The 16,813-nt window shown below is 38.1% G+C and overlaps 1 protein-coding gene across 2 annotated transcripts in view; it reads right to left on the bottom strand.

Moving 5' to 3' along the window:
• srgap3 (SLIT-ROBO Rho GTPase activating protein 3) overlaps positions 1 to 10,916 on the bottom strand; it is a 113,271-nt gene extending 102,355 nt beyond the window's left edge. For both annotated transcript variants that reach the window (XM_026919148.3, XM_026919138.3), the window contains exon 1: positions 10,249 to 10,916. In XM_026919148.3, the coding sequence (XP_026774949.1) occupies positions 10,249 to 10,315 (67 nt within the window). In that variant the 5' untranslated portion in view covers positions 10,316 to 10,916. The remainder of the gene's footprint in view (positions 1 to 10,248) is intronic.
• Between the last annotated feature and the right edge of the window lie 5,897 nt (positions 10,917 to 16,813).

The raw sequence follows: 16,813 nt of genomic DNA on the forward strand, positions 1-16,813 counted from the left end.
TATCCACAAAGCTACAAACTCTCATCTCCTTCTGATGGTCTACACAACCCCAGGGCTAACCAAGTGTCTCGTGCTCCAGTCATAGTTCCTCTGGAAAAAAAGAAAACGTCTTTATCTTTAGAAGAAAAGCAAACCAGACAAACCAGACCTCCCCTGCCCCGAAGCAAACAGCACCATTTTAACGAGGTCCTTCCAGCACCATCTCTTTTACCCTCTTCCCTTTATACACTACAGGCAAGGAAAGATTCTCTGTCACACAAACATTTTATAGTTGCTCTATATGTGCACAAAGTGCATTAACATTTATGTTATAAACCTAACAAGAAAGTTTAGTGCCTACAGCAAGACTAACCCAAATCAAAGCGCATGGATACTCTTAGGAGCTGAGAGCTATTGAGGCGACAGTGAGAGGCAGCCATGGCTCTGGTTGTAAAAGGGCTGGCCGGCACCAAGGCACAGTGCCAAGAGCACAGATGACCTGCTCTTCCCTGCCGCAGAGAACCAAGGAGAACAATGGGGGATAAATAACAGACAAATCTAATATAACTCAGTTGCTCAAAGAGATAACGTCACTATGGGATCTACACCATATGGCCACAGACAGGAGTTGTTTATGTCGGATTAAGACAGTGCAAAGTGCTTTTATCCCTGGTGTAGGATTAGAGGAAAATGAGCCTACACCCTAATATACTGTAATCCTGCCAATAAATACGATTACATAGGTTAGTTCGAAATACCTAGTTAAGCCATGCTTGATGAAAGTATATAGGATGCAGTAATATATGTTTTGCTGTGTGCAGGATGACTCTAAGTCCGCATCTATTAGCCCAGAGAATCTGCTACTAGTGAAAATGGTAGACGTGCCAGCCTGGGAGCCTCCCTGCCTGTTCTAACACTGACCGCGGGAGGCCGGGAGTGCTCATGGCCAAATCCTGACCCATTACATAATGCAGTCTTTTCACTGGCTCTGAATATGACAAGGCTGAAAAGGAGAATGCAGACAAGCAGGAAGCAGCTCTCTCCAAGCTTGCCCTTCCCTCACTGTGCAGCATAAGAGCAAAGGCTAAACCCAGTCCAATTCTAAAGGCCTGGCTCCTTTTCCACGCAGAGCCTCTCTATTTAAATGCAAATGAAACTGTGTAGCAGCTGAACAGCTTGGACAGAGGTGAAGCACGCACCCCCAATTCCTCGAGGGGCCCGTGTTCTAGCACTCATCTGCTGGGTCCATAACCCATTAACTCATCACAATTCCACCCTTTCCTCCCTCATGCCACCTCCATAAGGCTTAGCAAAAGTACCAAAGAGTCATGCCTTTGTGCATTTTTTTAATCTCACTTCGTGCAGTTGAGGTTTCTGCAAGCGTTCCACTGCAGTTGATGTGCAGGTTGTTTGAACTCTGCTGTGATCACTGTTTACATGCATTTACATTTATCATTTGGCAGATGATTTAATCCAGAATGACTTATGAATGAAGTAAAATCTAATCCAAGCATATAGCTTTAAAATATCCGACAGTCACACAGAACAGAGTACAAGACATTTGTAAGAAAAACAGAAATTTACATACAAATACAATATTCATATATACAAGCCCACTTACAGCTGGCCATTTCGTGCCTTTTGTATCTGGATTGCATCATGTTGATTTAAACCACATGCATTTACACTTTTACAAAGACAGACTGAAATCTGATATCTGAGCATGTTCATATTTAAATCAGCTCATTATTTCAGAACACTTCCAGTATTCCAGTATTGCTCTGTATTTTTAGTTTATGAATATACTGAGATTTATGAATGAGCATCGAGAATAATGATTTTTGATAACTTTGTTAAGCATTAATGTTTGCAGCATGTGAGTCACTTTTTAGGAGGGGTTTTACTTTGTCAAATGTGGCTCGACCACCTGAAGTGGTTTGAGCAATCAGATTTAAATTTGAGAGCAGGAGCTTGATTTGATTTGGCCCTTTCAGATAACTAAAATTACTTGTGTGTTTTTCACACTTCCAATGTTGCCAGATTTTTCATGAGTAGAGGTGTCTGAAATGGGGAATTCAACAGCATCCAGCACAGCCTGTTTTTTCTTTTTTTTCATGGCAGAAAGTATAAGGTGTAGAATAACAACTACTTTTGAGATTTAAAGCCAAGTGACTGGACAGGCAATAAAAAATACTGTATCAACTTTATTGTTTATTTGTGCATTGAGCAGGAACACTTTAGAGTGACAGCCTTCACTCAGTATAAGAAACATAGTCATTAGAAATTCCTTCCCTTTGGTGTAATCATATGAATGAATATTAAAAAAAATGTAAAAGCCAAATTGAATTTGAAGGGAAAATTGAATTACTAGGTGAATATGACAGTAAAATGAAATGTATGAATGATAAAAAGACAAGCATTGTTAAATTATTATCTGAATTTCTTTGTAAGAAGAGTGGCTCACATTTACCTTACAGAAGTCTGTTAGAAATCCTCTAGGCTACTCTGCAATAGACTTAATCATCACCACATGATCTTACAATGCTACAATATTCAATTTTTATAGTTATATTATAATATTACATTTCTAAATGTGTAAAATGGTAAAAAATTCATTTTGATTCTCGTTGCAGTTATTATTAGCTTGTTAAAATAAAGTGCCGAGTATACACGACACTCATTTTGAAACCCAGCTACTGTGACCGTAATTGTGAATAATATGACAGACCATCAGCATCACTATCTGTCGAGGAGTCATGGCTGAATTACATGCTTTTGCAAAAAATGTCATTGCAAATCCACTAGTCTGATGGAAAACACAAGAAAATGTCCTCATGGTAAAACTTATGCTTAAAAATTTGTATGTGTGTGTACGTTGTGTGTGCCACCAGCACCACATAATGAAAGCTGGGTAATATTCTGTCAATCTCCTGTATACCTTAAACCCAACATAGTGGAAATGCATTTCTTCCTGGCAAAGAAACGTTTTTGTTAGGAAGCCCATTTTACTGCATATCATGGCAGTGGAAACCCTTGTGTGTGGCTGTGAATCCTAAGCGCCTTTTTTGCCAATTATGATTTTGGTGCTCGGGCTCCCAGGTGGGGGAGGGGATGGGCGATTTCGCAAAAATAAACCATCACCATACTTCTTTATAGATTTCTTTATAATACACCATATGCATCATAAGATAATAAGGTTCATAATATAATAAGGTTCTGACTTTCTAATTTTTTGCAATAAAGAATTATAGTCATTTCTTATAAATTTTACATCAAATTATAAAGTTGAAAAGTATCTCCTCTGACTTCATTGAGGGTTCAAACATTACAGTTAGTTAGAATATTATAGTCTTGGTATTCACTTTTGAGATTTTCTGCCAAAGTGCCAACAAAACAGTGGAATGAATATTATCAGTATAATGATATTATAAAAACTATAAGTTCATATATATATATATATATATATATATATATATATATATATATATGTCCATATTGTACTGTGATTATTTGGTTTTATAGTTATAGAAGTACTGACTGCAGATAATCATGATTAATGATACATTGTGTTAATATATCACAATATCGATATCATAGCATCAGGATATCTACTCCCTAGTGTGACAATGATAAAAAAAATTTTTTTTTTTTTTAAATTGTTGGCTCCATTGTTGGTAAATCCTGACAATTCCATAGCCATCCACGGCCAGGAGTTCAACAAAGCATAACTGGCACAAGGATGGCATTTCTGTCTACCTGTTGTTCCAACGGCTATTCGATTGCAGGAGTGTGTGAGCTCACGTATAGAATACAGCAGGTAGTGCTCTCCTCCAAGCATGTTCAGCTGCCTTGTGAAAAATGCAATGTCTTGGGAGAACACATATATGTGAGGCCTTCACCCTCCCATCGGGAGGACTAGCTAGCAGTAACAACTAAACTGACAGTCCAAACTGTTTTTGTATTTAAGATATTTCAATCTATTGAACGTTGTATGTTTTGTTCAAAAAGGCATATAACTGAATAAAAAGGTTTGTTCAAGAATTGAGTTGAATTATAATTCTTAAAACAGAAAAAAACTGAATCACACGAAGTTATTCATGTAAACCGATAATGACGCTTAAATCATTAATCTGGCTTAATTTAAAGTTAAAAGTAAGCAGAAAAATCGATGCTGCTCAAGCCTATAAATATATACACATCTAAATTACCTGCGATTTTCCTCTTAACCAATAAACAAAACACGGAAGCAGAGCTTTCACTCAGTGGTTCAGCAACCTAAGCTAATGACTGTATACACCGATTAAACTTAATCCAACTGTCGCAATGCAGAAACATTCTGTCATAGCCTTAAATCAGATTCTTCCACTCAGAGCAATGGCTACCTGCATTATAAAGATTGTGAAATTCCCTAGAAACTAGTACATCTGGACAGACAGGAAATCTAGATGCTGATCTACTAACGGATGTGGACAAAGCAATGACGCTGCATTTTTCCACTATTAATTGTATTTGTGGCTATACAACCTTTTAAAAAAAAATAAGCTTCCCAACTATATTGTTACAAAACTGCTGGAACTGTAAAGACAACGTTAATAAATAATGCATCTCTGTGTTGATTAAATAGCATTGTTTTGTGATAAATATATTCAATAGTTACAGTCCTAATCTCTTTCCATTGCAGAGTTAAATCTCCCTGTGAATAACAGTGTTAGGAATACTTCATCATTTAGACAGGCGTGATACAATGAGCTCTACTGCTGACTCTTGCATATGCAAACCCAGCAAATCCACAATCACTCTGTGTGATAAGTCGTTTAAAGCTGTATCTCATTATCAGCTGGTGTCATGAAACAACCACAGCTCACACATAGGCAAACCTTTACGCATACTTGCCAAGGGCAGTCCCTGATTTTCATCACCATCTTCTCTCAAAATTATACATTTTCTGTATTTCTCACATTTTAGCACACATTTACATACTTATACTTCTTTTTATTATATTGTTAATTGCATATATAAAGCCTCTGTAACTATGCAGATTTAGAAAATCTCTCCATTTAAGGTTGGCGAGTATGCTGTGATTAACACAGCCGAGGCTGAATCTGCATTGGATTACCATTAGCTCCCTTATCTCCCCCCTGTCTCATGTGGAACATTGCTTAATTAAACAGGAACTGGGCACCATTTGCGAACACTGATGCTAACTGCATAATTTAATGTTCATATGCCCAACAAGGCTTGCAAGTTAATTGACAGGCAGAGGATAAATGGTACTATCAGAGCTATTACATCCAAAATCATCATTATAAACACAGAGCCAAAGAACAGATGTCATCAGTTTAGAGAAGCACATGTTAACAGTGGAGATTAGGCAATGATTCAGCATGATTTTATATGTAAAATAAAAATAAATAAAAAAACATATATCCAGCAAACAGTGTAACGGGGTCTAACATTGCTGCTCACTGTTTTATTTTGATATTGTGTTTTAATACATGTTGTGATTTGTTCAATTGGATGTGGCGAACACAAAAATAGAAAAACAGTTACACCTTATTGACTTTCACAAATCAAATGCTTTCATTTGGAATGTAACTATGTTTAAAGTGTTTCACGGTTATACGACATGCTTCGCTGTTGTAGCTACCACCTGATGCACTACACACATCAACCAAGGTGTGATCTGGCTGTAAAAAGGTTACTAGGTGGATGAATTAACTTGCAGATATGACAGACGATCTCTTCAGAATCAGGAACACAAGAGGTATTTGAAACACTGACAAAACTGATCAAAATAAAGTGCAGCACAAAGCCGTTATATAACCCTCCTTCCAACACAGCTCCATCACCTCACACTTAAACATAAGTTGAGAAAATAAGGACGCTAACCAGAATCTTTTTACATGCGATACGAGGACAGAACAGCACAGTTCCTAGCTGTGTTTTTGTTGCCGGCACAAGCATGATGTGCTACATTACAAACTTTGTTAGAAGTGTATAATAATCATAAACCTGTTCATTTCCCTTAGTCTTTGTTAATGCACTTAATGAGCAAACACACCATATGTTATTACATTATGCTAGCTACCTTTTCTATTCTAGTCAGTTTCCAGGCAACCAAAACATGAGTCAAGGCAGTGCACTGGATGTTTTACTTGCCCAGTGGGCTAGCTAATAAATTTTGTATTCATACACTCCTGGATTAACACTTGAAAAATATATGCATTTCACCACCCCCAACTCCCACTGTCTGTATTCTCCTTCACCTTATACTCCATTCCAATGGCTTACATTATTCACAACTATTTCTAAAAGCCCCAGTGTTAACAAATACGGCCTGTACCTGACCTGTTTATGTGGGCTAAGTGTTACAATGATTAGCGGTGCCGCCTTTTTTGTCACACCAATTGTCACTGACCTCGCCAGACTGGTACTGCTGCTTTGAGAAACTTAAACCATCTTTGAAACTCTCCAAAGACCGAACACTGCAGCCATTCCACAGCAGTATCACTAAGCCTTTGCGGGACATGCACGATGAAACTGTGTCTGTCTGAAGTCCAATATATTTAATCAATAAGTTGATAACCGTACAACCTAATATTGCACTTTTTTTGGCGTATTACTATGTGCAGTCAAATTGGAAAGCTGTATCACTAAACACAATAGAGCACACATTATGTCATTTTGTTGGTCTCAAATCCAGTGCATTCATTAATAAATTGTTCATTTTGAGTATCTAAAGTAAATAAAGATGTCTGTGTTCTCAAAGCATTCATCACACTTGCTTAAAGAAATGATGAGAGCCTGGCAGATGAAAGACCTTGGCAACAACAAGCAGAGGAATGCTGGGAAATTCACAGGGGTCTCTACATAACAACAAGGAACTGATGGACAAATCCAAGCTCTTCATATCGTATGAAATATCCATAACGAGGAAGTATCATTTTCACAAATACAGACGGCTTTAATCTCTGGTTCTGCCTCTCGGGTTAACTCTAAACAACCACGCTATGCTAATTTAGAAGCCAGTGGCCCAAGACAGACTGGCTCTGTTGAACAGAAGACGTCAAAGACACTGCCTCATTTAACCACATAAAGGATATTGGCATCAGGGGGCTCTACTGAGACAAACAGACTTCTTTTCTGACCTGCACAGTTGACTGCAGCCTATGCTGCCTATCTCACTAACAAGTATTCCTGTCTATGTTTATGCCTTGACATCAGTCACCACTGATTTTCAAGGTTCTGGAGACTTCCTTTAAATATATTAACATATTAATGTCATATTCACTGTATCCATTTTGTCATTTGTTTGGGTGACCCACTGTTAATATAGTTTATTCAATATTTTTTATGTACCAACAGACATATGTGTATTGTAAAAACAGCAATGCAATTCTAAATGTGGATTAGGTCTGCTGTGTTTTATACCTTGACACGCATGTCATCTACACAAGTCCCAAAGGGAGAAAGAGCCATTTACCAAATGCTATTCAAGCTAAAATCCAATTGGAAAGCTCTATAATCCTTAGAACATGGCTATAGCCAGTGTGTAATGCAGTGTGGCCTTTGGCGCAGTCAGCACTGTGTTCAGCTCTATCTGTGTTTAGTTCATTCACAAAACTGAAAGGCTGAACTGAGAATTGCTGCAACAGGCACATTTTCAGTACTGTATTAAAGGACGGTTTTACATGATAAATATTAACTAAAACACAAAATTAAAGGTAGACCATTCAATGACAGTTTAGGGGAAATGCAAGAAAATATTTTTAACTCACTTGTTAAGCAGATTGCTTTTAGTATTCATCATTCCACAGTGTTGTTGAATTCTCAAATCTGATTGGTCAGAAGGTGCTGATTAATTTTCTATAACAGCACAGCTCTGAAAATAGTACTGGCCGTAATTCAAATAGGTTTATATTGAAACATTCATTCTAATACATTATTGTTTCTATAGTAACAGTGAATTTACAGGGACTTGTATGGTTAGACATAATCTAAGGCTAATAACAAACATATTTATAGGTGTTGTTATTTAAGAAAGAAAAATGTATAACTGTTTGATTGCTTTCTGTATGGAAACCTTTATTTAACATTTAAGGAAGGAGTCTTGCTGTCAGAGCTTTGTAACAGTCAGTGAGTTTTCCGCCATGGGAAAGTCTTCATGACAGAGAGCTTTGTGATTCCTGGTTTCCCAGTAACAATACATGGCAAGAGTGAGGTGAGGGAACAGCTGTTTATAGCTGCCAGACATAAGCGATAACAGGAACTAACTTGTTTTGCAAATGTCCAACAACAATAAATTGTAAACAGTAAAAAATAAAATATGTTGTCTTTAAATAATAAATTAATAATTGTTATTGTTGGCAATGAATATGGCCCTCTGCGTCATGCTGGACTACATCACACCATCCCATCGTTCATTAACTTCCTGTAACAGCAAGACCCATAGTGTTTTATTCCTTACATAGTGTACCATTTTCTAAAATGTACCGACTTGAATGTTCTTTAAAAAGTCTTGTTTTCATGACATTGTTATCTATAGTGTCACATCACGTTAGTATAACTATTTCATGGTATATCCTTACAGCCTCACAGACAGTATATATATACTGTACATTCACAGTTCTCTGTGCTGGTACAGCTGATGGGAGCTGTAGCACTGAGGAAAAGTCAGGACTACTATAAATCGGTAATATTGTAAATGAATGGAGTGAGGTTGTAACTTTCATGGTATGCAAAGGATTTACAGAAAACCAGGTATAAAATTAAGAGAGTCAGCTGAAATCATTTTTAGAGAAGTGCTTCAGCTTTGGAAATACATAGGAGGTAATTATGTGTTTCGTTTGTTTTTGTTCTGTTTCGTTTTTTGTTTGTTTGTTTTTTCGGTTGTTGTTGTTTTGTCTTTTTCTTTTCTGCCAGAAAAAGAAAACCACAACAAGGCGTTATGGTCACTGCTATCACAACAGACAGCAAATTCTGTTCCATATCTCCATCCAACCATCCATCCATTCTCTGTACTACTTATTGTACACAGGGTCGCAGGGAGCCTATCTCAGGGAACTTGGGGCACAAGACGGGGGACACCCTGGACAGGGTGCCAACCCATCACAGAGCACAATCACACACACTGACACATGAGGCCTACAACACGTCTTTGGACTGGGGAGGAAACCAGAGTACCCAGAGGAAACCCCTGAAGCACACACAGGGTGGAGGCGGGACTCGAACCCCCATCGCCGGAGTTGCCAAGCCACCGTGGCCCCCATACACACACACACACACACATACATACACATTTTATATATATATATATATATATATATATATATATATATATATATATATATATATATATATATATATATATATATATGTACACACTATGTATACACCATATTCAGGTTTATTTACTAGCATTCCACTCCGATGTATATTTGAATGTATATTTCACAGTGCTGTAGGTTTTTCCCCTAGACAAAAGGAGAAAGTGCCATCGCCTCCAAGTTCCACCCGTTTGTGTGGAAGGAGCTTGAAATACTCCATTCTACCCAGCAACAAAGCCTTCAGTCCGGCTGCTTCTGAGCCATTCACCGACACCAAACCCCCACAATGGACAATTAAGTATATGTTTAGCTTGGTGGTGTTTAGCTTGTGGTGTTTAGCTTGGTGGTGATTAGCTTGGTGGTGTTTAGCTTGTGGTGTTTAGCTTGGTGGTAATTAGCTTGGTGGTGATTAGCTTGGTGGTGATTAGCTTGGTGATTAGCTTGGTGGTGATGGCGGTAAAGTGGAGCAGCTCGAGCCGTGCATGCAGCGCGTGCAGTATTTCTGCTTCCCTGCACTCAGAGCAGAGCCTCCTCGATTCTCCTCTTGTTGCAACAACAAAAAAAAAAACTTAGATTTCGCTCTATTTTTTTCTACCCATGTTGGCCCGATTGCATTGCATTGCATTGCACTGCATTGCACAATAGCACGGATTTATGTGCGATTCAGATGCAGTGGAAGTTCAATCAGAAATAAGAAAAAAGTGGAGGGGTGGGCGGATTTGCAAGCAGAGATGAGGCGTTACCCGGGTTCAGGTTCAATGCAGAGAGCACCACATCAAGGCTACAGGAGATTAGCCTAGTCACGATTGATGTCGAGAAGCATTCATGATCGGGATTTATTTATTTATTTATTTGCAAGTATCTGTAATTAGCCCAGTATAACCCAACACATCTCTGAGCAAATGATGCTGCTGCATGAAACTTCAAGGCGACTGTCACATACCTTTAACTTGCGTTTCATATTCCCCAATGATCTCCTTGTCCTTCTTGTATTTCGTTTGCGATGACATTTTGTTTTCCTGAGGTATTTAATGTAGGATCCAGTGAGATGTGGAGATGTTGCACAGAAGCTCTCTGCTCCTTGTCACAGCTTGCAGCCTTTTTCTTATTCTTCGGCTTTCTCGACTTTATTACTAAGTCCCTCCTGTTAGACTGAGCCCCTCTGTCTGTCTCTCTCTCTCTCTCTCTCTCTCTCTCTGTCTCTCTCTCTCTCTCTCTCTCTCCGATCTCAATTTCTATTGTCCAAAAGCAAAGTGCAGCTTGAAACTCACCCTTCTGCACACCTGCACTTTCTCATTCCCTTAGCTAGCTGAAGAGCTAAACCCAGGAGCTGGGAGGATGAAGCGCTCTGCTGTTACACACACTCACACACTCTCACACGCACGCACGCACGCACGCACACAGGGGCTCCTCCTCGCTCAGGATGCCATCCAAAGTGGCAGAAGAAACGCGAATTCCACTGCTTATATAAAGAAAAGGTGACTGCACAGACGGTAGCGCTCTTCTTGTGCACCCATGCTGCAGAAAGCACCCCAGGATCCGGACAGTAGAGGGTGAGAGCGCATTGCACTGCCCCGCTGCGCACAATCCTGCTCCGCGCTCAAGCCTCACAAGAATGGACTCGCGCCGAGCGCCAGCTGAGACCACGCCCACCGTGCAGCCCCCGCCCCCGCCCCGCCCCTCCCTCTCTCAGCCGTCCAATCAGCTGCTGGCTGAGGCCAATGAACGGTTCATTTTAGGAAAGAAAACAAATAGATGCTTTCCAGCAATGTGTTAGTTTTGGCCTGCTGCTTTGCATTGTGACAGTAACACAGAAGAGTTTCCTTCCACAGACATTAAACACAATGCACAGTACAGTAGACGTCGTATTTCAGCTAATTTCTTTGCTCACATTTATCCAGAATTATTGGCACCCTTCAACAGAATGGGCTGGTGTATGGGTGATGCACAACTTAAAAAATAAATAACAACAACTATTATTATTATTATTATTATTATTATTATTATTATTGTTTTTGTTGTTGCTGTTGCTGTTAGTTGTAGTAGTCAGAGGAGGATTCTACTGTTGCATTTGATCAGTTCCTTCTTGCTTATTCATTACCAAAAATAAGTAAAGATAAAAAAAAATCATAACCTAAGTCAAGTGGAGTTTATTGTCATTTCAACCATATACAAGTACATAGTGAAACGAAACAACGTTTCTCCAGGACCAAGGTGCTACATAAGACAAACACAGAACAACACACAACTACAAGGGACTACATAAATTATACATAAAGTGCACAGGTGCAAACATGTGAAGACAGCACAAGACAGTACAATGACGACTGGGACAGACAATGGGCACAGTAAGTCCCAGTGCAGCGCCGGCCAGTACACAGTTCTGTTTAAAAGTGAACCTAGTGACAATAGTGCAAAGAGTACAAGAGTACAATACAAGTAGCTGAAATAGTGTAAACATAAGTGTAAACATAAGAGTAGCAGCCTATGTACAGTATAATATAATGAGTATTGTAGCAGCATAAACATATGCAAAAACCTACAAAAAAAAAAATTGCAGAGAGGATGGAGGATGCTCAGTTGTGTGTATATATGTGTGTGTGTGTGTGTTCCTTCAGTCCAGTTTCTGAGTATTGAGGAGTCTGATGGCATGGGGGAAGAAGCTATTGCACAGTCAGGTCGTGAGGGCCCAAATGCTTCGGTACAGTTTACCAGACGGCAGGAGGGTGAAGAGTGTGTGAGAGGGGTGTGTGGGGTCGTCCACAATACTGGTTTGCGAATGCAGCGTGAGGTGTAAATATCCGTGATGGAGGGAAGAGAGACCCGATGATGATAAGAAAGTACTACTAACAATAACAACTATTATTATTATTATTATCATTATTATTATTATTATTATTATTATTACTATTATAGGTGTTGTTGTTGTTAGTAGTAGTAGTAGTCAGAGGAGGATACTATTGTTGCATCAGTTGCATTGTTGATCAATTCCTTCTTGCTTATTTATTACCAAAAATAAGTAAAGCAACCCAATTACAAAAAGTAACAACCCAATTACTCAATAATATAATCTATTTACTATATTATACTACATTTTATACTATATTTCATAATAGTATAATCATAGTTTTTTCAAAGTTTTTTTTTTTTTTTTACAAAAAATAGTGGTTACAAAGATTATTGGCACCTTTCAGTAGAATAGAGAAAAACGATTGCAAAAAGTAAACATCACACACACATTATCCGCTCAAATGACTGAGGAAACTATGTGCTTTTCTAACAGTTTCTATTTAAATGCCATTGCTTTTTTCTCTGTGTGTGAATGTTCAAGTTATTTTTAAGTTAATATTTTTAAGTTTTTAAGTTTATCAGCTCCTTCTTGCTTATTTTCATTAGAGTATTACACTTTAATAATGGTGTATTTAATATCATATAATAGTATAGTAATAGTTTTTGTATGTATTTTTACATAAGACAGGTCAGTTGAAAGGTTAGACAATGTAGTTCCTTGTTGACCGACTTTTCAGCACAGCTTCTGGCTGCTTGTGAGGTGATTTGTGGTCAGCTAGTCCCATCACACAAGCCTACAGATGCACATTAAACAACAACAGAGATGAAACAAACGGAGCTGTGAAACACTGATTCCACGCTGACAGCTCGTGTCAGAAAAGTGTTTAAGGCTATAGGTTCTCTGAGAGGAAGATCTCGATACACAGATCTGTCACCACAGCACTAGTGATAACAGGAGCAAAAAAATGGTGAAAAGCTCTTAGTGAAATGGACCGTGAGACAAGTGCCCCACAACTGCCCCTGTAAGACAAATGAAAGAGTCAGGACACTTATTGGAAACTATGTTAATGTTTGCAAAGTGGTGAGTGACTGATTTCACACATACTGTTGTCTATATATAAGCTTAGCTACTGGCTCTATACAAATCAGCCATTGTTAATGAAATAGATTCCACCCGAACTACAAATAATGAGTAATCTTATGAGTAGTATTCAGAATGATCACAGAACATCCCTTTTTAATGCCCCAACATGTATAAATACATTTTCACAATGTCATCTTTGTACATTTTATCCTGTTCTACCTTCACGTTTCCTTTTCAGACTTAGCTTCAGGCATTTGTCACTTATTTTACAGGCTTTGTTGTGTAGTATTTGTTAAATGCTTCCTGAAATTTAATACCAGGAACAGTGAAACACGTCCGTGCTAAAGATCAAATCACAGTGATGTAAAGCCCAATTGTAATTGCCTTTAATCCCTATGAAAAATCACATATTGTCCATGTCTTTAGTTAAAGATTTTGTAGCATTCTGCACTCTAAAGGATCCACAGAATTCCTGCAAAGCCTTGAGCTTTAGGTGAATCTTTGTTATTGCATAATTAGAACTCAGCCCCACTACGCTGTCCACTGGAGCTACCCTCTGCTCGCCTCCTCCGTACTGCGCACATCTTTGTGCTGCAGCGTTCATTAAAAAAAAAAAAAAAGTTTCTCCTACAAGAGCTGACTTGCTGATTGCATGAATGAGTGAGACAGACCAGATGAATGCATAGCTCAGGAATTATCCATCAGGGAGCAGCCCTTTCATCTTCTGCTTGAAGATGTGCCCTGAAGACTTCCCACTATAAATCCAGTGACTGATTTATGCTTTTTTGAAGTATGATTTATTGTAAAATTATTATTCAGTTATAATGAAGTCTGTTGATTATGCTTGTGAGTCATGACCCAGACTTACACTCAGCTTGAGTTTATATGAATTGAGCTGCAAGTTTTATAATTATACAGTTATAATCCAAGCACAAGAATGCACTGTGTCGTCTCCATTTTCCTTTGGCAATTGGTTGCCAAGTCCTCTTGCCTCCTCTCTTCTACTCATTGCTAGGCATCTCAGAGGGAAGGAGCCTGGGAAACTATGACTTCAGTGTTTCAAGGGACAAAGCCCCATTGTGAAGTTCCTTTCAGTCCTTTAAGTCTGAATAGAGGGAGTGAGAGAGAGAGAGAGAGAGAGAGAGAGACTGTGAATGTGACCATCCGCAGGACTAAAGCACTGGGGACATCATGTGAGCCTGAGAGACGAGACCATCTGGAGCACTGCCAGAATGATAGAGTAATGCTCTAAATAAATGCAATTTAGATATAATGCGGAGTTGGGAGAATGATAACGTTTCAGAATGATAAGATGTCAGAATAATTCAATGAAAGCACCAGCACAGTTTTCTAGAAATTTTAGAATTTTTACTCTTTAGAGACTTGTAAGAATCTTTTAAGAATCTCCTTCAAATGAAATTTAGCTTTTTCAATATACATCTAAACTGAAAAGTGTCACATTATGATTCCAGTCATGGCCAATGTGTAAGCTATTTGTGACTAGTGTATGTAAAAACAATTCAATATTTTCTGCATTGCACATTTTCACTGATTGTCAACATCTGGGACTTTGCAAAATTAACCACAATTTAATAAACTATAATCTCCATACATCTATATATAAAATGTTTGCAATATCTTCCAAAATACATTGTACAGTTTTGATTAAAGATGCACCATAGACTAAATCAGAAAGTTTCCCTGATAGTCAATATCATTATATTTTGGTACTTTATATTTAGTGATTTGGATATGGCATAATATGTGATTTTGCCTGATCTGCATGACTTGAGTGTTTAAAAAGAGATCTAAAGTAGACAAGAAACTAACATCTAGACCTAAAAAAACCCATAAGCTGAATATTAACATACAACAGAAAGAGAGAATGAACATCTGGTGAACTCATTACTGCACCTCTCCTGACCACCCGGAGATAAAACTGATCTCTGTGGCTTTTATTTTGTCACGTGTGTTTTTGTTATGCTTATGTTTTTTTTAAGTGATGCTTGGTCTTCGAGCATTCGCTGCTCGTTGAGGGTGATTTCTTTTAATCATTGTTTTTCATCATTTCTCATTAAGTCCTCAAACAAATGTGCATTGTTACAGAACTACATATCATTAGTAACCACTTATTGCTATAAAAACACTGCTGTCATTTTACAGTGGCTGTTGTTCTAACTCTTTTACTGCCAAATGCACAGCTGAAATGAACCCTGACAGGAGTGTGTGAGGAAAATGTGTTTATTAAGGCAATCATTTCAGCTTACATAAAAAACACACATAAAATATCAAGTTACACAATACAAACTTGCTAAATGAATAATCAAGTTATGCAATAAGTAACTGCTAAATTTAAGGATTACATAATATAAAACCTGCTAAAATGAACAATAAGAAACCACAAGGACAGAATCAGTGGGCAACAGTCCTGAATACCACAGAGGGAAAAAAACAAGAAGAAAGCAATCTGTCAGGTGGCTTGCTGTGTATGGAATTACAGAAATCATTTATTATTTGTAACAGTTAAACCAGAAATGATCTTGACTGAACAAAACGTAGAAAAAAGACAGATCTAATGAACAGAATCTTATAACCAAGGTACGGTCTTAGAAAGAAAAAAAACCGTCAGTGGTTCTTCAAGGGTTAGAGCCGTATCTGATAGGGAAACACTCAGTTGTAGAGTCTTTACAAGCCCCAGAGGGACTGAGAACCTTTATAGGTTTAACACAGAACCTTTTCTCCAGGAGTGTGTATGAATCCCAGTGAAATGTCAAATTTACAAAACCCTGAGGAAGTGCAACGGAGGAATTCTGTATTTGGTTTGCAGTGGCTCTATACCGATACTAGCACGTCTTCAGTTCACTCTCAGAGAAAGAAAGGTTAAACATTGAACTCAAACCATCACTCTCATCATGCAAGCAAAGGTTCCCATTCGTAAAAGAATCATTTGTAAAAGTCTATAGAGATCAATAATTCTGTTTAGTCCTCTGCTCTTACAATGTGCTAGTATTTATTCAGACTTCACATGCAGGTAAGATCTCAGATTACTTGTGTATTTTTGGTGATTGTCACCGAGGACAAGCAGTCCTGTGTTCTGGGAAGTAAAGAAGAAGAAAAAAGAAGGACATTACTAATAGAAAACACAATAAACCTTAATTTAATTCAAACGTCTGCACAGTAAACCACTGTTAATAATGTGTTCCAGCCTGCTTGTGTGTCTTATTATACACCTTTGTCATATTAGTCTTCAGGTCAGCATGATCTTTTCATGCATTTTAGTTTAATTTTTTTTTTCTGTCTACTCCATCATGCATTATGTATTTAGTACTAGAAGAGCATCAGTCACATTGAGTAGTTTTAAATCTTTGTGTTATTTCTTCAGAGTAGTAAATTGTTGGTTTGAGGACCGTGTGCAATAATCAACTCCTGCCCAGCATATCAGTGAAAATATATATGAGAGCATCAGCAGGTTCCCTCACTGTAATTACAAACACAATATGAATTAAAGCCAGGCACGCCTCTGAGAGAGATGCATATCAAATAAACTTCACACTTAATTGACACTCTTTCCTCAAATCGTCTTTTCCATTCTGCTCTTTCAACATCTTGTTTTCATTATTTTCTTCAGCCTGTC

Source organism: Pangasianodon hypophthalmus, chromosome 2 (genome assembly GCF_027358585.1).
Source record: "Pangasianodon hypophthalmus isolate fPanHyp1 chromosome 2, fPanHyp1.pri, whole genome shotgun sequence".
Lineage (NCBI taxonomy): Eukaryota > Metazoa > Chordata > Actinopteri > Siluriformes > Pangasiidae > Pangasianodon > Pangasianodon hypophthalmus.